Source organism: Chinchilla lanigera, unplaced genomic scaffold (genome assembly GCF_000276665.1).
Source record: "Chinchilla lanigera isolate Chin_1 unplaced genomic scaffold, ChiLan1.0 scaffold00063, whole genome shotgun sequence".
NCBI lineage: Eukaryota > Metazoa > Chordata > Mammalia > Rodentia > Chinchillidae > Chinchilla > Chinchilla lanigera.
Window position 1 is genome coordinate 7625197 of NW_004955464.1, and position 21718 is coordinate 7646914.

At 37.2% G+C, this 21718-nt stretch overlaps 1 protein-coding gene and 1 pseudogene across 4 annotated transcripts in view; one reads left to right on the forward strand and one right to left on the reverse strand.

Annotated features, from left to right (window-relative positions):
• Eps15 (epidermal growth factor receptor pathway substrate 15) overlaps window positions 1–21718 on the forward strand; it is a gene marked incomplete at its 5' end in the record, with an annotated part of 118529 nt that overhangs the window by 55627 nt on the left and 41184 nt on the right. For all 4 annotated transcript variants that reach the window (XM_013521700.1, XM_013521701.1, XM_005398604.2 and 1 more), the window contains 2 exon segments: window positions 18241–18402; window positions 18921–19118. In XM_013521700.1, the coding sequence (XP_013377154.1) occupies window positions 18241–18402; window positions 18921–19118 (360 nt within the window).
• LOC102020316 lies at window positions 12780–16152 on the reverse strand (annotated as a pseudogene).

Sequence of the window (21718 nt, forward strand, 5' to 3'; positions counted from 1 at the left end):
TCCCTGTATGTTACTGCTTTCTTGTATAATTCTCTTTTAATTCCCCTGCTACCTGTCTGAGCACTCTGTGTGTGTGTGTGTGTGTGTGTGTGTGTGTGTGTGTGTGTGTGTTCTCATTTGGTTTGTTTTTGTTTTTATTTTGTGTTTGGAGACAGGGTCCCATGTGTAGTGCAGGCTGGCCTTCAACTCATGGTGATCCTCCTGCCTCAGCCTCTAGAATAATGAGGTTATAGGTGTGCACCACCACACTTGGCAACACAAATCAATGAAGACTTAGTTCTTTTCTTTTTTTTTTTAGTGTTTTTGAGACAGGGTCTTGCTGTATAGCGCGGGCTGGCCTTGAGCTCACAGAGATCTCCTGAATTAGCCTCTCAAGTGCCTGGCTGTGTGCACTATGTGTGTGTCTCTTGTTCCTTCCTATTCCATACTCCCTCTGACATTGTTCCTATGCTGAAGACTCCCAGATATTTATTAAACTTCAATTCTTGTGAGTGCCTCTCCCATATCTAATTTGGTGTTTATCATTTTAAAGTATGTTTAAAATGATTATTAAAAAAAATTGGATTCATTTTTGAGCTTAGCTTTTTATCAGTGTTTCTCTCTTTCTTGTTGTTGCCACCCTTATCACCTAACATCTAAAAATTAGTCAAATTATAAGTGCTTACTCTGTTCTTTCTTGCCTTTCTTCCTAAAGTAATTTTAGTGTCATACCTCTAACTTGTGAAGTCTTTTCTGCTACTTGTTGCTTCTATAAGTTAGGTAGGGTGTCGTACCTCATGGGTATATTGGAGGTAGAAAAAAAGATCAACTGTATACTTTCCTCTTACTGTCCCATTTTTATTGTCTTGCTTTGGCCTGTGTACCATACACATTGCCTTTTCCTTCTTATTCCTGCTTGTAGGTTTTGTTGCTGCAATCTGGAATGCTCCTTTCTTGTTTATGTGAACTCCACTCATGCCTTACAGGCCAGCTCAAATCCAACTACTTTACAAACTTGCCGGTCCTTCCTTCTTTGGACTTCACAGAGGCATGCTTGTCTACTTCTATTTACAGGGCTATCTTGTTCAGTATGTATGTTGATTCAAGTCATCTTTCACCCAACATTATGATCTCTTTGAGCTTAGAAATTGTGCCTTGTATCATACTGTTATGGCTTGTGTCTAGATGTAACCCGAAAGCCTCAGGTGGTCATAGGTGGGGCTTTTTGGAAGTAGCTGGATCTAGGGTATATGATGCTGGGATTAAGGATATGATGCTGGGATTGATTCATGGTGCTGTGGTAGGATTAAGGCTGCCCCACCCTGGGTGTGAGTATACCTGCCCTAAAGGTGAGTCACCTAAATAGGATGTAAGGGACTGAAAGAGGGTCTCTGCTTGTTGCTGGTTCCTTGCTTCTTGCTGCCTTGCTGTTCTCTGCCTGCAGTTAACTGTTTCTCCTCTGGGGTGCCCCTCTGCCATGCCTCCCTGCCTTATTGGAACCTCTATAAACTGTGAATGAAATAAACCTTTTTCCTTTAACTTGAGATGTCAGATATTTTGTCTCAACAATGAGAAAAGTGACCAAGACACATATCTTCTTCACTGTATTTGGTAATATATTGTTGGGTGGAAGTATATTTAAGAAGTGTTCACAATAGAAATTAGTAGACTGATTTTGTACTTGAAATTAAAAATAGGAAAGACATACCCAGAAACAAGAGGCAGAGAGGGTTGGTAGCATGATGTTCAAATTAGCTTCATGCAGAAGAAACTTGAAACTCTTCAGTCAAAGTCAGTAAGTAACTTAGAGTAATTTGTCATATTTTTTCATTTTAATTCAGTTAGTTTGCTTTTTTTATCCCCCGCCCCAAGGAAGAGGGATGGCTTATTTTTATTTCAAAATGAAATTAGATGCTTGAGCTTGGCATTCTTTTCCTACAAGTAATTCTCTTTAGAACACATTGGAAAGCATGTAATTAAGGTATAAAGCCAGGTTTTTGTGGAGTTTTCTAACATTCAACCTAGTTGCTTAGCTCCCTTTCTGTTTTTTGAATTAAAGATCTTCTATAATTAATTATTTTTTCAATAATAATAACCAGTCTTTTGAATATGTATATAATGTACCTGATTATTTGTAGTTTTCTTTTTTTGGTACTGGGAATCGAACTCAGGACCTTGGGCTTGCTAGGCAGGTGCTGTGCCGCTGAACTATATCCCCTATTTGTAGGTTTTGATTAGTCTCTAAAGGTGCTTTTTAAATTAAATAATTAGCAATTTTAGGGGCTGGGGATTTAGCTCAGCGGCAAAAGCGCCTGCCTGGCAAGCGCAAGGTCGTGAGTTCGGTTCCCAGTACCGGAGAAAAACCAAAAAAAAAAAAACAAAAAACAAAAAAAATAAATTAAATAATTAGCAATTTTAAATGAGATTACCAAAAATACTCAAAGGTTCTTTTATTCTCTTTACTAATTCTCTAAGTATAAGCATACTACTATAAGTACATGTCTTTATATATACTTTTTAAAGTGTTTTATTCATACATTAATGCCCTTTAGATTTTTACTCTATTTTATGTGAAACATATAAACATATTCATATTACTAAATTTCATATTTAATTTAAAGTTACTCAGTTGTACATCTGACTTGGGTTACTAAGATGAATTATTTTATCCTTTTTAACATATCTAAGAGTTTTCTGCGTTTAAATTGTATTTTCACTACCCCTGCAGGACTTTAGAGGGTATGGAGGGGTGGAGATAATGTTGTCATTTTCAGCAGTTTTGAGTGATTTCTAGAAAAACTGTTAATTTTTTTAAAATTTCTTTTTAAATTCAAGGTTCCTAGCTCAAGTGTCCCCTCATTCCTGGATGGGATATCTTGGATGTGGCTTCCTTTGGCATGTTTCTAAAACAGAGTTTGGAACTCTGTTATACTAGTCATAGCCATTTCATCCTTTCTGTTCTCTAAATGCTGCTATCCTTTTTTTTTGGTGTTGATAACAGTGGGAGGCAAGTAGAGCATGATCACAGGAAGTAGAGCAGAACTAGGAAAGACATCTGCAAGTACCTTCAATCACTCTAGTGATGGCATTGAAAGTGCTGAGGTCAATACACTTAAGGTTGAGAAAAAATTACCCAAGTTCAGTAGAAGGCCACTAGAACCTGCCACCTTCCTACTTATGGGCATGGCAGGGTGGAGAGTGCAGGGTAGGGAGGGACGCATATCTTTTCCCTTTACTTACTTTCAAGATAAGCAAATTTGTATCAGACTAAGATACCTAAGTATATCTCAGTACTGATAATGATACGGAAATTACATTGCAGTGAGAAGGTTGCCCTACAAATAAATTTGCAGTGAAATTTGATTTTTATTTCTCCTGGCATGCACATTTGCAGTTGTTCCTTTTGACTCTGTGCACTTTAAGAGTTTAAATCTGCGTACTGAAAATGAAGATCCTTTTATTTGTCAGTTTGTATTAGAATATTATAGGGGTCTTTTTTCGTATTTACAAATAGACATGGAGAAACAATAATTGCCGTGAACTTTAAAATGAACATCTATTCTGCTTGAAGTATTTTACTAATGTGAAGCATTTGCTCAGTAACCTTTTCCTTTAGGCCTGTACCTTTGTGTTACTATGTGGATTTTTACTGCAGTTAAGAAGTGAGAAAAGGAAATTTGAGTGAAATGTGTGTGCTCTTTGAAAGACATAGGGCAAAGAATGAGTAAATATTATATTGGTTTGTTTATTCCCTTTCCTCTTATGTAAGCCTGTCTTCTAAAGTTATGTTTAAGTGGCTCACCAAAAATACTGTTTTTGAGAAATCAGTCAGCTTATTGAAGGAAGTCAACATTAATCTTACTACTGATCATTTTTACATACGTCAGTCTTCGGAATATTTTTGCATTGGTATGAAAACATAGTAAAGTGATAGCTGCAAATTTGCATTTTCTGACTGTAAAAGAAATATGGATTCATAGTATTTGTAGTATTGCCTATACATAGGCAATATATATATATAGGCAATACATACTCTTGAGACACACAGACATAGTATGGATTCATAGTATTCATTTATTTTTTTCCAACAGATTTTATTGGTACATTTTAGATACACATAATGATCACATTCATCATAGAAAATTTGTGCCTGTACATGATACAACTTGTTTCTTTTTTTCCCCCATTCCCCTACCCTCTCTTCAGCCCCTCCTTCATTCCCCATTTATAAAACCCTTGTTTCCATTTTTTCTTGTCTTTTTTCTTTAACTTTTCCCTTCTTTTCTTTCCCCTTTCCTCCTCCCTTGTTCCCTTACCCCCTTGTTTCCCTCCCCATTTGGACATTTTCTTCCTGTTTTGCAATACCTATGATATATTTTGGTCCTTATTTACACTTTGGTTTCTCACACCAGAGATACAATGCTATTTACACATATGTCCAATTTATTTCACTTAAAAGTATGGTCTCAAGGTGCATCCATTTACTGGCTGGCCTTGAACTTGCAACAATTCTCCTGCCTCAGCCTCCCTGAGTGCTGGGATTACAGTTGTGCACCACCATGCCTGACTCTGCATTTTCTGATATCCTCTTCAATCTCCTTTTTCAGGGTACTGTAGTATTGAATGTTGAGGTCTTTTACTTCCTTCCTTAGATTGATTCCTAAGTATTTCCTTTTTTTTTTTTTGGATGCTATTGTGAAAGGTGTTATTTCCGTAATTTCTCTCTCAGTGAGTTTGTTATTTGTGTACAGGAAGGCTATTGATTTTTTGAGTGTTGACTTTGTATCCAGCTACACTACTGAATTTGCTTATTAAATCTAGAAATCTTTGGTGGAGTTTTTGGGATTGTCTGTGTAGTGTATTATATCATCTGTAAATAAAGATATTTAACTCCTTTCCTATTGTTATGCCTTTTATCTCTTTTTCTTGTCTAATTGCTCTGGCTAGTATTTCTAGAACTATGCTGAATAAGATTAGTGACAGTGGGGCTGGGGATTTAGCTTAGGGGCTGGGGATTTAGCTCAGCGGCAAAGCACCTACCTGGCAAGCACAAAGTCGTGAGTTCGGTTCCCCGTACCAGAGAAAAACCAAAAAAAAAAAAAAGATGACAGTTTCTGATTTTAGAGTGAAAGCTTTCAGTTTTTGTTCATTTAATATGATGTTGGCTGTTGGTTTGTCATAGATGGTTTTTATCAGATTGAGGTAAAGACCATCTATTCCAGTTTTTTGTAGGGTTTTATCTTGAATGGGAGTTGGACTTGGTCAAAAGCTTTTTCTGCATCTATTGAGATGATCAGATGGTTTTTGTCCTTGGCTGTGTTGATACGGCGTATTACATTCATTGATTTACAAATATTAAATCATCCCTTCATCCCTGGGATGAATCCCACTTGTTGATTTGCTGCACTGTGTTTGCCAGTATCTTATTGAGAATTTTTGCATCTATGTTCATTAGGGAGATTGCCCTGTAATTCTCTTTCTTAGTTGGGTTCTTCTCTGGTTTTGGTATGAGGGCAATACTTGTTTCCAGGAATGAATTTGTGAGTATTGCTCCCCTTTCAATTTCATTAAAGACTTTGAGCAGTAGTGGTATTAGATCTTCTCTAAATTTCTTGTAGAATTAACAGCGAATCTGTCAGAGCCTGGGCTTTTCTTTGTTCGTAGGTTTTTAATTACATCTTCAGTTTGATTGATTGATATTGTCACAGTAAATTTAAAATACACAGAAGTATTAGAAAGAAAAAAGTGAGCCTTTCTGGAGAGAACTGTTGTTAACACATTGCTGTATTTTCTAAGAACATACATAAATGGTTTTGTATTTATGGTCATGATATATTTGCCTTTATATTCAGTTTTTAAAAATTAATACTGTGTCAAGCACATGCATTTAATCCGAGCACTCTTGAGACACACAGACAGGGAGATTACAAGTTCAAGTCCTGCCTGGGCAATTTAGTAAGACTTTGTCTCAAAATAAATAAAAAGGACTAAGCCTTGGGTTTAATCCCCAGTTCAGGATGAGGGAGGAACTTCATTGCTAAAAAAATGCTAATGATCATCTCAGTCTTCAGCAAGTTACAGTCTTTGTGCTGGTGGAGGGTCTTGTCTTGATACTGATTGCTGATCATGGTGATAGTAGCTCAAGTTTGGGTGGCTTGTGGCAGTTTATTAAAAGAACAGTAAAGTTTCCTTCATTACTTGGCTCTTCTATGAAAAATTTCTCTAGCATCCAATGCTGTTTGATTGCATTTTGCCCACAGGAAAACACAGTTGAAGTCGGACCTTTCACAGTTGAAGTTGGACATCTCAAACCCTGCTGCTGCTTTGTGAACTAAGTTTATATAATTTTTTTTGCATGTGTGTGTCTTTAAATTAGTGTTATTGGTATACTTTTGATATCCATAATGATCATATTCATCATAGGGAATGTACTTGTACAGAGTCTGTCTTGATTCTTCCCTTTTCCCCCATTTCCCTTCCTTCCATTCACCCTCCTCCAGTTTATATAATATTCTGAATCCTTTATTGTCATTCCAGCAATGTTCTGTGTCTTAACCAAAAATAGATTCTGTCCAAAAAAACCACTTTTTTTGCTTGTCCAGAAGAAGAAACTCCTCTTCACTAATTTAATCATGAGATTGCAGCAATACAGTCATATCTTGAAGCTCCACTTCTAATTTTAGTTCTAGCTGTTTCTGCCACATCTGCAGTTACTTCCTCCACTGAAATCTTGAACCTCTCAAAGTCATCTCTGAGGGTTGTAATCAGCTTCTTGAAATTCCTATTAATGCTGATACTTTGACTTCTCATAGATTAAGAATGTTCTTCATGGCATCTAAAATGATTAATTCTTTTCTGAAGTTTTCAGTTTACTTTATCCATATCCAGCAAAGAAATCACTACCTATGGTGGTTAAGTAAAGCCTTAAAAAATGTCGTTTTTTTTTTTTTTTTTTTTTTTTGAGATGGGGTCTCACTATGCAGTAGGCTGACTTTGAACTCACTATATAGCTGAGGCTGACCTTAGACTCATGATAATCCTCCTGCCTCAGGCTCCGGAGTGCTGGGATTACAGGCATGCACCTCCAGACCAGGCTAAAATGTCTTTCCTAAATACTAAAACTTGGAAGTTGACATTATTCTTTGATCTGTAGGCTGTAGAATGGATATTGTGTTAACAGGTATTAAAATAACTTTAATCTTGTGCATCTCCATTAGTTTTTTTTTTGGTTTTTTTTTTGGTACTGGGAATCGACTCAGGACCTTGTGCTTGCCGGGCAGACACTTGTGCTGCTGAGCTATATCCCCGGCCCTCCATTAGTTCTTTTGAGTGTCCGAATGCATGGTCATTGGGTGGGAATACTTAGAAAGGAATCCTTTTTTCTGAGAAGTAGGTCTTAGTAGTGGGCTCTTTTGATTTCCTTAAATTGAGAGAGATGCACCTCTATCACTTGAACACCTAGAGGCCATTGTGAATTATTAATTGGCCTAATTCTGATATTGTATCTCAGGAAATAGGCCTGAAGAGGGGAAGAAAGATATGAGAATAGATGGTTTGGTGGAGTGATTAGGACATATATAGCACTTAAGTTTGGGCATAGTTCATGTCACACCCCCCCCAGAATTACAGTAGTAACATCAGAGATCAGTGATCACAGATTATGTTAGACACAATAATGAAAAAATTTGAAATATTGTGAGAATTATGAAAATGTGACGCAAAGACACAAAGTGAAAACACACTATTAGAGAAATGAGGGGCTGGGGATTTAGCTCAGCGGCAAAAGCGCCTGCCTGGCAAGCGCAAGGTCGTGAGTTCGGTTCCCGGTACCGGAGAAAAACCAAAAAAAAAAAAAAAAAAAAAGAAATGACACCAATAGACTTGCTGAACTCAGAGTTTTCAAAAGCTTTCAATTTGCAAAAAAACACAGTCTTTGTGAAATTTAATAAAGCAAAGTCCAATAAAATGAGGCATGACTAAATTAGGTTTTATAAGTTAGAGATGATTTAAAGTTCATAAGAGGGTGTACCTAGGTTATATAATACTGTCATTTATATAAGGGACTTGAGTATCCATAGATATCAATATCCCCTGGTGACGTACCATTCTGTCCTCACATACCAGATGCCAGGGGAGAACTGTACTGTGTTAAGGTAAAACTCTTTTTCTGCCTTCCTAAAGATAAGAGTAGCACATAACATAATGCAAAAAACAAACATACAAACTTGAAAATGTATACATAGCAGTGACATAACAAAGATTATTTCCATATAATTATAATTCTAAAAAAATACTTTAAAAATTATAATGTCAGAATGCCTTAGTCTATAGACTATAAAAATACTGAAAAGTATAGATGTGTAAGTATTATTTAGATTTAAAAAAATTTGTCATAGGTCAGTTTGAAGCTAGTATTAGTATTTAAGTCTGTTTAAATACAGAAAAGCTTTTCACATCATGTTAAAAGAATGTTAGTCCTTTCTATTTGAGGCATATTTCCCCTTTGTTTCTGTCAAATACTAAAATTCTATGATAGTTACAGTCATTAATGGAATGTGGTACAAATTATATTAGATTTTGGAAGTTCAAAGAAGAACAAAGCATGGATTTTGTCCTTCAGCAGTTTATGTTAGAGGTAACCACCATACAGGGTAGTAACATGACAGTAGAGCTTAGGAAGAGACTGCCATAAGAGCACAAGTAAAGGAGGACTGTGGTAGATCAGAGGGGATTTCATTCACTGGGCTTAAAGAATGAATAAGGACTTTCTAGACCAATAATTTGTAAGGACATTGAAGATAGGAAATGACTTACGGAAAGGCACAAGGTCATTAAAGTACATTGTCTAGTGGGAAAAGAATAGGGATTATGAGGCTGAGTTGCAGATGGATATGAGAAAAAGAAGATAATAGAAGAAGAATTTAGGGTTTAGATTTTAAAATTTTAATGTCTCATACATTATATCTTATATTTAAAAAATAACAATGATTAAAGAAACCTCCTTTACAGTTAGGTGTTCTTTTTAAAATAAAGTTGGACATTTGAAGTAGGAAAAAAATGTCAATAATCAGCAAAGGGACAATGAAAACTAGAATAACTTGATGAACAGCTTAAAGAGAGATTTTTAAGGCAGTCCTTATAAGATGTGCACAAATGGAGAGAGAAAATTGAAGATGAACCTAAAGTCACTGGACTACGTAACAGAAATCTAAGCCATTGTATATATTCACCGTGGGTTTATTGAAGTCTGGTGCTATGTGCATATTTAAAGCTATACTGATAACTCAGGTATGGATCAGTTAAATAGTATAGGCAAGGTTAAAAAGTTAAGCATGAAAAACATTTAGGCATGCCATTAAATTAGTGACAAAATGCTAAAGTTCACCATTATGAAATGGTGACCACATAGAATATGAGAGGAGTCTTTCACAATTTTCTATTGTCTTGGCATCTCTAAAGGAATTTTTCTAGAACAGAACATCGTATGATAGTATTTTTAGGCTGCTAAGCTGAAAATAGAGGAAAAGCAATCATTTATGAAAGCATTGTTTAGGGCCAGGGATATAGCTCAGTGGCACAAGTGCCTCTCTGGCAAGTGCAAGGTCCTCAGTTCGATTCCTGGTACCAGGAAAAAAAACAAGCAAGCATTGTTTGGTGTTTTATTTAATCACAAAAGCATCTATGTGTATTTGGAAAGTAATGGCATACATATGTGTGATACATTTCATCTACAAACAATATAGGATGATGCTTAAAGCTCAGACTGTGTGCAAAGTTGACCAGTTGTTCTATTTGGTGGACACATTTTGTGGACAAGTCAAGCTAGTGGAATGATTATTCCAGAGAAATTCTTCAGATATGTTAAATAAAAGAATGCCTCTGTTTTCTCTTGGAATAGCAAAAGAAAGCTCCATTTCCAGTTGGGTAAGGTTGCCACTTAGTTCCACAGCGGCTTACACATTTATTTCTAAAATGACTTCTAGAAGTGACAGTGCTCTTTGGGCAGACGGAGGCCGGGCGGGCCCATCTCCAGCATGAGACTGGCCAGCTCTCTTTCCAGGCTGGCTGTGGCTTGCCTTCTTGGGGTGCACACTTAAGAGGTTCTCTCTGTGATGGAATCTGCCTGTGCCAGTCGCTTTGTCCTTTCACACTTCATTTGTATCACTGAACCAACACATTCCAGAGGTGTCTTGTTTTCTTAGCAGGAGATTGGGGAGAAAAATCATGTACAGTGTAAGATTTGCTTTTGGAGGAACTCCTCATATTTTCAAGTCAGGGACCTGGTTTGAATGCATTGTTTGCTAATGATAACTTGTCCATCTATTATGGCTTGTATCTAGATGTCCTCCCAGAGCCTCATGTGGTCACAGGAGGGCTTTTCAGAGGTGGCTGGATCTAGAGTGTATGAGGATGGGATCAAGGGTGTGTGATTACTGAATTAGTCCACTGATAGATTTGGCATAGTTTTGGGAGTAGATAATGGGAAGGCCCTCCCTGGGTGTGAATGCTACAGGTAGCCTGGACAGAATATATGGAACAGAAAGAGGGCTGCCGGGGTCATTTGTTGCTTGCTACTTGTTACTTCACTGCTGGCTACTTTCTGCCTGCCCTGCTTTGCCATGGACTGTTTCTCCTCTGTGATGCCCCTCTGCCATGCCACTCTGCTTTGGAACCAGTTAACTATCAACTGAAACCTCTCCAAACAGTGAGCCAAAATAAAACTTTCTCCTTGGGGCTGGGGATTTAGCTCAGCGGAAAAGTGCCTGCCTGGCAAGCGCAAGGTCCTGAGTCCGGTTCCTGGTACTGGAGAAAAACCAAAAAAAAAACTTTCTCCTTGAACTTCAGCTGTTGGATATCTTATCTCAGTAATGAGCAAAGTAATGAAGATACCGTCTGTGCTGTATTTTTTTCACTATAGAATGTGATTAATGTTAGTACCTTCTTCATAGGTCTGTTAAATGAGTTATAAATGAGTTGACTTATATAAAGAACCTAAAACAGTACTGAGCACATTTGTAGAGGCCATTTAACATAGTAGTTATTATGATGATGGTGCTGTGTTGTGTAATTCATACAGCAATTCAGAAACTGGCAAGGTGGTTTTTTTCCCCTATCCTTTAGATTATTATTCTCATCAGTGATTATTGGAACATTTGAATGGCATGTACAGTGGTACCTCAGTTCATGTACTTAATTCTTTCCACTATTCTGCTTGCAAACCAAATTGGACAAAAATCATATCAAATTTCTCCATAAGGTTAACATTGAACCTGACCACTGAATTTGATTCAGTTCTCCTCCAGTTCATTTTGTGACCAGAATCATGGAAAGAATTAAGTTCAGGAACTGAGGTTCCACAGTAATTAAAAAGATACTGTTTTTGGAAATTTGTGTTCACAGCTTTACTTCACCCACTTTGAAGTCTCTGTCCAAATCTTCTGACATGTACTATGTCTTACTTAGAGTTATCAAACTGGTTTCTTACCTGTGTTTCCTAGAGGTAAGCCCTAATTCTCTAAGGAAACCTTTGTATGTAACCAGTTAACTTTTCCTGTGCATGCATCTAAAATGGTACTAGGAATGTACCATTTCTTCACGTCATTTTTTTCTTTTTTCTTAGTACTGGGAATTGAACTCAGGACCTTGTGCTTGCCAGGCAGGCACTTGTGCCACTGAATCCCCAGCCCCTGAATGTACCATTTCTATGAGAGATGGGAAACCCTTCATTCAGATGGTTTTCTTTTTTTTTTTCGTTTTTTTGTTTTTTCTCCGGTACCAGCAACCGAACTCACGACCTTACGCTTGCCAGGCAGGCGCTTTTGCCGCTGAGCTAAATCCCCAGCCCTCAGATGGTTTTCTATGGTTCAAATGAGGAACCCTGATTATCACAGGATACATAAATTAGGCCCTGTTGGCTGCAGTGTTTTATGGCCATCATAATAATGGCACTGCTTTTGTCTGTTTCTCAAGGTCTCCCTTGTATTTTTTTACTTTTCCATAACCTTTTCTTTATAATTTAAAATCTTTATTAATTTATGTTTTCTAGAAATACTGTATTTTTAAATATGTCACCAGAGGCCAAATACTTCTCTGTCCTCTCAGTTGTTTTTTGTTTTGTTTGGGATTGGTTCTTCCTATGTAGTTAAGTAGCTCAGGCCACCCTTCAACTCACAGTGATCCTCTAGCCTCAATCTTTCAAGTGCTGGGATTACAGGCCTGCACCATCATGCCCAGCTCTCTTCTCAATCCAAAGCCCCTTTCCTTACCAAATAGAGTACTTACTTTTTTTAACTTATCAGTTTGTGACTACTGTAATTCTCAAACCTTTTTTCCAAATACTTTAAAAATACAAGATTATCATATCAAACAGACCATATTTTGCAATTCTAAAAAACAACAAAACAGGGAAAACTTTACTGTAACTTATCAAATCACCAGTCATCTGAATTCAGCCTTCTTTGACTGTAATGTCTTTGTTCGGCAGCACTGCACACATAGGAGATGTCTCCATAGACGTCCTCACATCACAGGTGCAGCTGCTGCAATAGCAGCCAGGGCACAGAAAGGAGGCCCAGCTGATGCAATTCTGTTCTTCAACAGATACTTCTCCACTCTCTTCAGCATTGTTATCTTTATCTTTGCAAGGGTCTTGACTGTTGGTATCAATAAAATAATTTCTGGGCTAGAGATATAGCTCAGCGGCACAAGTGCCTGCCTGGCAATTGCAAGGTCCTAGTTCAGTTACTGGTACCACAATAACTAACTAACTAACTAGATAAATAAATAAATAAATTTTCTTCTCCATTCTCTCTCTCTCTCTCTTCTACTTTTTCTTGGTTAAAATTTTCTTTATCTTCAGTGAAACTCTTCATTTCTTGATTGAAGTACTCAAATCTCTACTTTTGCTTTTCTTTGAAACATACTCAGATATTCTTTGTGCTTTTAGTTTGTTAGAGTAATGCTTTTCTGCTGCCATTCTTGCATTTTTCTGAGAAACTATTTCAAATAGTGGCTTCATTTTGATTTTTTTCTCTTCTAGTTCTTTTTGGTATTCTCTCTTCCTTTTCTTTTCACTCTTTCTGAGATAGTTTATTTTGGATTTAGACATTTGAGTTAAACTTCAAGGTGGATCATAAGCCTTATCCCGGGTTGTCAGGAGTTTCTACAGCTTGTTCATTCTTTGCTTCTGCTTAGTTAAGATCCAGTTTCTTCTTCCAACATTTTCTTTTCCTCAAGTGATCTCCTGATAGCTTGTCCTCATCCTCTGGAGGATGCTGTGGGCACTAGAAGCCTGCACCTGCAAGGCACCAGCCTTGCAGTTGCACTTCTTCCGCCTTGGAGACAGATGAGGGCAACGTGTGTGTTCTGAATTTCTTTCATCTGCCAAAACATTCTCCCTCTCAGCCGATTTACCCTAGGATACACAAAGATCAAGTGGTCTTCCAACGCTTGAGAGTTTTGGACATTTGGGTTCTGAGAAACGTTTCTTACATTCCTTAGGAAGGTCTTCAACATCAGGAGTCTGGGATCTGGCCTTGTTTTTACTCCTTAATTTTCCAGCCTGTTCAGGACCCTTGGGTTTCCTGACACGTTTGTGACCTGATCTGTGAGGCAGAGGGGATGAATTCTGTAAAAGCTGTTGGGTTCTCAGCTGTGTCCTGGTGTTTCTAAGGAGCTCTTTTAATTTGTTACTGGTAGCTGAACAATAAATAGATTGAGGTAGGGGTCTGGCTTTAAATCAGTATGTTTTCTTTTTAGGCCTAAGACAGTCTCTCAGCTGCTTTCCCCGGGCTGCTGACCTCTGTTCCTCCCTTGCAATAGATGTAAATGGCTTTTGTAAGGTCCAAAGAGTTGTTTTTCTCCTTCCCAGCCCTCCTCCATTCTTCATTTTGCTTAACTAGCTCATGATAAAGGGAAAGAAGGACACTCAGAGGAACTGGATTGGTTTGAAATTTCTTATGCTTGGAATCTTCTTTTTTGAGCAATTTCTATACTATTCTGATATAATTTAGATTTCATGGCCTCTTCTTTTTTCTTCTCTTCTCCAATCATCATTTGAAAAAAGGTACAGGTATCGTAATTGTGGGCTCCCATTCTTTTGGTTTCTTCCTTGTTTTTTCAGCTACTTGGAAGTCAGTATCTTCACCCTGAATATAATATTCATCCCAAAAGTTTTTCCACATGTTGTGGATGAGCTCCTTAGCATTTCGTTTTTCCTGGGATGCTCGTAGTATACAAGGAGGAAGGCTGGCCTAAATCTGGCTCCGAAAGTGATACCATTAACATAACAGGGTGACAGGAGTTATTTTCTAATACAGAACTGGAAGAGTTGCTAAGAACATCATCCTTGGTGGTCACTGGATGAACTTCCTTTATATTGAATTTATTCTGGTACATTTTCTCTAATTTTGCCATAGTTTCTATGTGAGCCGCCTTCAGCTCTTGTTTCTTGAGATACTCCTCTTAGAGTGGCACGTGTCAGAAAATCTCAGTGTTGCCACAGTTTATACTTCTTTCCAGCACAGATGAGTTGGTGTCAGAATCAGCCAGTGCCTGCATGGGGCACGACACCTTATCATCTTCCTCTTGCAAGGCTGCCACCACCAGTGCCTCTCATACTGGATGGTCTACACCTCGGTGTTGGGATTTACTGGCAAGTGGACACTGGAGGCATCACTCCACCTCCAAGGCCAAAGCCTAGGTGTTGGCCTAGGGCAGGTAAGCTGGTGCAGACTCCAGCAACCTGGCCCCACAACCTTTTCTGGCACATAGATGTTAAATAAATAATGGTATTTGTAAAATAATTCTTCTGTTTAAGAATCATTTTCTACACTGAAATCTACATGTTCTTTTATATGTTTTAAAGTTTGTCTTTCACTTTCAAAAATCAATTTTTCTTGTTGGTATGATTTAGATTTGGTTTAAAATTTTCTCCCAAATGGTTATACAAAACCTCAGGTACTAAGTAGTTTGCTTTCCCCGCTCCCTTTTTTTTTTTTTTCTTTTTTTCTTTTTTGAGACAGGGTCTTGCTATGTAGTCCAGGCTGGCCTTGAACTCGATGCAATCCTCCTGCTTTAGCCTCCCACCAAGTGCTGGATTATAGGCATGGACCACTGTGCCTGGCTCCCCTAGTTTTATTTTGATTTTTTTTTTTTTCTTTTATTTTGAGACAGATCTCACTATACAGTTTAGACTCATCTTGAGCTCACTTTGTAGCCCAGGCTGGTCTCAAACTTGCAGCAATCCTCTTACCTCAGCCTCCCAAGTGCTGGGATTACAGGCCTGCGCCACCACACCTGGCTCTCCTAGTTTTAATGTCTTCGGACCATTTTTTTCTGTATATGCCTAGAGGTCTGTCTAAATTCTCTTTTCTGTTCCTTTGAAATCTTTGTCTATCCTTGCATTCGTACCAAATTGTCTTATTTTAATTTTCTAATAGTTCATGATATTAATAGGGTAAATTCTTTTAAATTTTTATAATGTTCTCGTTTTTCATTACTCTGCCAAATGTTTTTAAGAATTTGCTTGTCAGATTCCTTGAAAATCTTTGTTATATATATATATATAACATATATATATATATATATATATCTTTGTTATATATATATATATTTTTTTTTTGCCCCATACTGCTAGTTTCTCTTTAGTTCATTGAAAAGAAAGGTTTGTGAGGTGAGGTGCTTGTGCCACTGAGCTATATCCCCAACTCTAAAGGTTTGTGCTGATATTGTTTGTACAATACCTTGTGCTCATATTTTGTACTCTGAGGTACTACTCTGAAGATAATAATATTCAGTGTATTAATTATTGTTACTCTCCTATTATCTTGTTTTGAAATTCTGGGGATTTTTTTCCTTTTTAAAATAAAAAAAAGAAAAACCTTGTTATGGTTTTCATTGGAACGTAGATTAATTAGGAAAGAATTTACATCTTCACTGTATCATTCATCATTCCCAAAATATTTATGATATATGTTCTGTATAATGAGTACTGAGAATACAGCAATGAATACGGCTGAGAAATAGTCCCGGACTCATCAGATTCATGAAACTGACATGCGTTCTAGTGGGAGAGAGACCATAAACAAATAAATTATACACACTATTATTCTCAGAAACGTTATAGACAAAAACTAGGAAGAGTTGAAATGTCTGTGTTAACTGCTCTATCATGTCGTAGACTGCTGTTCAGCAGTGGAAAGGAACAGATGGGAAAAGCATCTTTTAAGGCAGTAACACATGTGAAGCTTTGATATGTCGCACTACATGTAAAAAGCAAGGTATAATAGGTTTCATATTACATGATTCCATGGGAAATTATTACAGAATAGTGACAAAAGCATGAGTTGCTTGAGGCATGAGATGGAACTAAGGATTGATTGCAAAAGAGCATGAGGGAAAAAAAAGAGTTTGAGGAAATATGTAGGGTTGATGGAAGTATTTAAAAATCCAGTTCTGATGATAGTTATAAAAGTGTATGAATTTATTAAACTTATTCGTATACTTAAAATGGACAAAATTTTTGTTGCATAAATTATGTCTCAGCCTGGGTGTGGTGGCGCACACCTGTAATCCCAGCACTAGGGAGGTTGAAGCAGGATGATTGGTGCAAGTTGGAGGCCAGCCTGGGCTACATAGTGAGGTCAAGGCTACCCTGAATTACAAAATGAGACCCTGTCTCAAAACCACCCCCCCAATAAATAAATTACATAGATAGTTCAGTAAAGCTACTTAAAATAATTATATGCCAGTATTAGAAACATTATGTTAAGTGAAGGAAGCTAGTCACAAAAGCCACATGTTGTATAATTCTGTTTATGTAAAATGTTGAGAATAGACAAATCTATAAAGGGAAAAAGGCAGATTGGTGGTTTCCCAGGACAGCAGCGATGGGGAGGGTCAGGAGGGAAGTGGGAAGTGATTTGCTAATGTGCACAGGATTTCTTCTTTGCATTGATGAAAATATTCCAAAACGATTGAGGTGATAATAGCAGAATTCCCCAAATATACTGAAAAGCCTTGAATTATATGCTTTAAGTAGGTGTCAGTGTGGTCGAGATAGCAAAGAAGGAGACAGTAGGAAGTGCAGTTGGGAGACGCGATCATGTAGGGGCCTCATCGGGGCTTGAGTTTTTGTAGTGAGAGGGAGAGGCAGTAGGGTTTTGAGTAGAGAAATGACCTGATTTGACAAAAGTTGTTTTTTGGTTTTGTTTATTTTGTTTGCTTCTTTTGTTTCATTTTTAAAATACGTTTTTATTTTTAATTAACATACATATGTTTATATGGTACAGTGTGACATTTCAGTACATGGATACACTGTGTAATGATCAGATTAGTGTGAGTGGCATATCGGTTACCTCAGATAACATATATTTCTTTATGCTGATGTCTCTGTTAGCTGTTTTGAAATATTAAGTTATCATCGAACATAGTCATCCTATTGTGCTGTAGAATGTTAGAAATTATTTTTCCTACCAGCTGCACCCCATTGTTTATCTTCTCCCCATCCCTTTCACCCCTACACTTTCTAACCATTTGTTCTAACCACTATTATATTTTCCACTTCTGAGACCACCTTTCTCACGTCATACAAGTGAGAACATGTGATACTTGACCTAGGCTGTCAGTAGTGGCTGAGATGCTGAAAATACACAGAAAAGTAGCATGAAGTTGGAAGGTTCGATAGTTGGAAGGCAAGCCAGGGATATAGCTCAGCGGCATAAGCACCTGCCTGGCAAACGCAAGGTCCTGAGTTCTATTCCTGGTACAAAAAAAAAAAGTAAATAGTTGGAAGGCAGCAGTCCATGGGAAAGATGAAAGTGACTTTCACCAGCACTGGAAAAAACATTGGTTCATTTCTGAATATCATTTGAAGGAAGTAACAACAGGGTTTGTTGACAGGTTGTAGATAAGATGTGGGGAAATGGGGAGCCAAAGAAGATGTTACGGTTTTTTGACCATAGGAACCGAGCGAGGGAAGATTGAGGTTAAAGCAGATTTTGAGGGAAAGGCTATGAGTTCTATTTCTGACACGTTAGAGAAACCCATCAGACATCCAAGTACAGATTTGAGTAAGCAAACTGAATATCTGAATCTGGAATCTAAGGAAGAGATCTTCAAGTAAAGATTGTATGTAAAGCTATGTGTGCTGTAGTCTACCACCACAGTATATTAATGACTATATTTTCCCTTGTTAGACTTAAACACTAACCTCTCCCTACCCACAAAAAGAACAAACCTGTTAATTTTCTTGCATATCAGGATCTTCAAGATGAAGTTCAAAGGGAGAATGTTAATCTGCAAAAACTACAGGCCCAGAAGCAGCAAGTACAGGAACTCCTTGATGAACTGGACGAGCAGAAAGCCCAGCTAGAGGAGCAACTCAAAGAAGTCAGAAAGAAATGTGCAGAGGAGGCCCAGTTGGTAATGTCTGGCTGTTTACTGCTACCTGTCTGTGTCTTGGTTGCTTTTACTGGCTTAAGATGAAAACATTCTCTGCTTGTTGTTGCTGTCCTTCAGTGGCTATCTAGTCAGTAGTTGGCCGTATAAGAGAGATGGAGTCAAGTTCATCAGAAATTCCAGGCCCTCGGGCTGGGGATTTAGCTCAGCGGCAAAGCGCCTGTCTGGCAAGCGCAAGGTCGTGAGTTCGGTTCCCGGTACCGGAGAAAAACCAAAAAAAAAAAAAAAAAAAAAGAAATTCCAGGCCCTCTTTTGTAGAAATAGGACACTTTTAGAAAGACAGAACTTTTCCAAGTTTTGGTTGAAGTGTGATATCAATGCCTGCAACTTTCCCCTTTCTTTCCCTTAGTTACTCTTCTCTATCAGGAACATAGATTGAAAACAGCAAAATAGTAAACTAAACAAATATATGTATTGAATTATAGAATATTCTAATGATATCTCTTCTTTAAGTCCCTTTCATCTTATTCTCTTTATTACAGATCTCATCTTTGAAAGCTGAAATAACTAGTCAAGAATCACAAATCTCGACTTACGAGGAAGAACTGGCCAAAGCGAGGGAAGAGCTGAGCCTCCTACAACAAGAAACAGCAGAATTAGAGGAGAGTGTGGAGTCAGGAAAGGCTCAGCTGGAACCTCTTCAACAGCACCTTCAAGAGTCCCAGCAGGAAATCAGTTCAGTAAGTCTTTGTGAAGCGGTGAATATTCCAAGATGGCTCCTCCTCTATCTGTCCTGTTAATGATACTCCTGAACTTCTCCCTCGGCCTACTTGATTATACTCATTTTGTAGTTATTTCATACAAATAGGTTTCTTTGCCACTATTAAATGCTAAAATAACCATACATCTTGAACATCTGGTGATCACGGGAGTGAAGTGTGGGCTTTGTGATTAGCTGGTCTAGGTTTAAGTGCCAGTACAGCCTCTTGCTAAGTGAATCACATTAGTATCAGATTCTTCATCTGTAAACTTGGAATTAAAAACCTGAGCATGGTGATACATGCCTGTAGTCCTAATACCTTGGGAGGCAGACAGGATGATTGGTACAACTTCAAGGCTAGTCTGAGCTATGCAGCAAGACTGTGTGTCAAAAAACAAAAAATAATAATTATAATATAAATAAAATTGGAGAACTTCAGCACTCATACTTCTTAGGATTATTGGGAGGATAAATGAGGCAAAACTTGTGAGATGTTTTAGCACAGTGTTTGGTACATAAGCAGTAAATGTTATTTTTACAAATAATAACCTAGTGTTTTTTATTGTCATTCAATTTTGAAAGAATTTTGCTCATTTAGAAACCTTTGGTTTTTTAAATTGGGAGATTGTTTCTTTTTAGATAAAAATGGAGTGTGTTTGAGTGGTCCCATGTATGGACGCTTTGCATATTTATTTCTAGATTGCACCTTGTGGAGAATAACTTTTTACAGAATGATAGTAAAATGGTTACACAGGAGCAAAGACTTCATATAATCCATTTCTTTCATTTCAGCTTGAGCAGTCTGAGGAAAGGTTAAGTGAATTGCTCATGGTTACATATCCTTTATGAGTCTAAAATCCATGTCTTTAAAAACCCAATCCAGCCGAGCGTGGTGGTGCATGCCTGTAATCCCAGCACTTGGGATTATCCCCTTCTCTTCCTGCTATTTCCCCTCTCTCCATCTGTTGATCCTCTTCCCTTTTGCAAAAGATCTGTCTCCTTGTTTTGTGTTATCTTTTATTTTGCTTTTTAATTTATTTTTATTTTGAGTTTCTCATATAAAAGAAATCATGATATTTAAGTTTGTGTGTCTGATTTATTTAATATTATGGTCTCATGATGCAGCCATTTCCCTACAAATCACTTAAGTTTATCCTTCTTTATGGTAGAATACTCCATTGTGTATAAATACCACATTTTCTTTATCCATTCATCTGTTGATGGACATAGATTCAGCTCTTATGAGTTGTGCTGTTATAAACATGCATATGCATGTATCTCTGTAATATGTCTTGAACTCTTTTGGGAAAACTAGGAGGGGAATAGCTGAGGCAAATGGAATTTCTTGTTTCAGTTTTTTGTGGAATCTCGGTACAGACTTCTCTAATGGTTGTACTACTTTACATTCCCACCAACAGTGTAGGAGGATTCCTTTTCCTCCACACCCTCACTAGCATTTGTTGCTTTTTGATTTCTTGATGATAGCTATTTTTTGTGGAGTATGATGGAATCTCAGTGTTGTTTTAATTTCCATTTTTGGCCTGGCAAGCATGAAGTCCTGAGTTTGTTTCCCGGTAATGCCCCCCAAAATAATAATTTCCATTTCTGTAATGGCTAGCAATATTGAACATTTTTTTCATGTATTTATCAACTTTTTATACTTATTCTGACAAGTATCTATTCATTTTATTTGGCTACTTTTTGATTGGGTCTTTTGAGAGGAGTCTGATTTTTTTCTTTTCAATTCTTTATATACTAGTTATTAATCCTCTAGGGATTGGTGGCAAAAATTTTTTCCCATTCTGTGGGTTATCTCTTTATTTGTTTCCTTTGTTGTGCAGAATCTTTTAAATTTGATATAATTCCATTTGTTATTTCTTGTGCAATTGGGCTTCTGTTCCAAAAGTCTTGCCTGCACTATGGCTTTAAGAATTTTACCTATTTTATCTTGCAGCAGATTGACTAAGGGTTTGTCTATTTTGTTTATTCTTTCAAAGAACCAGCTGTTTGGTTGAATTCTTTGTATTTTTTCAGTTTCAGTTTCATTAATTTCTGCTCTGAGCTTTATAATTTCCTTCCTTTCCTTTTACTACCTTTGGATTTGTATTGAACTCATTTTTTTAGGAACCTGGGATACATCATTAGGTTGCTTATTTGGGCTTTTTAAAATATTTTCCTTCCTCTTACTGCCTATGGTTTTGGATTGTTCTTGCTTTTCTAGGACCTTGAAGTGCATCATTGGGTTATTCATTTGGGCTTGCTCTATTTTTCTGATGTGGGTATTCACAGCTATAAACTTCCCTTATAGGTCCATTTTTCATTGTGTCCCATACATCCTGCTATGTTGTATTGGCATTATTGTTTGATTCTTGAAATGTTTAATTTCTTCTGTGACCCATTGACTTTTCAGGAGTATATTATTTCATTTCCAGGAGTGTTTGCATAATTTCTGTGGTTTCTTTTGCCACTAATTTTTGCTTCATTGCTCTATGAACTGAATATACATGGGCTAATTTATTTATTTTTTTTTTATTTTTTTTTTTTCTCTTCTGCTTCCAGATGAATTTTATTTTTTTTTTT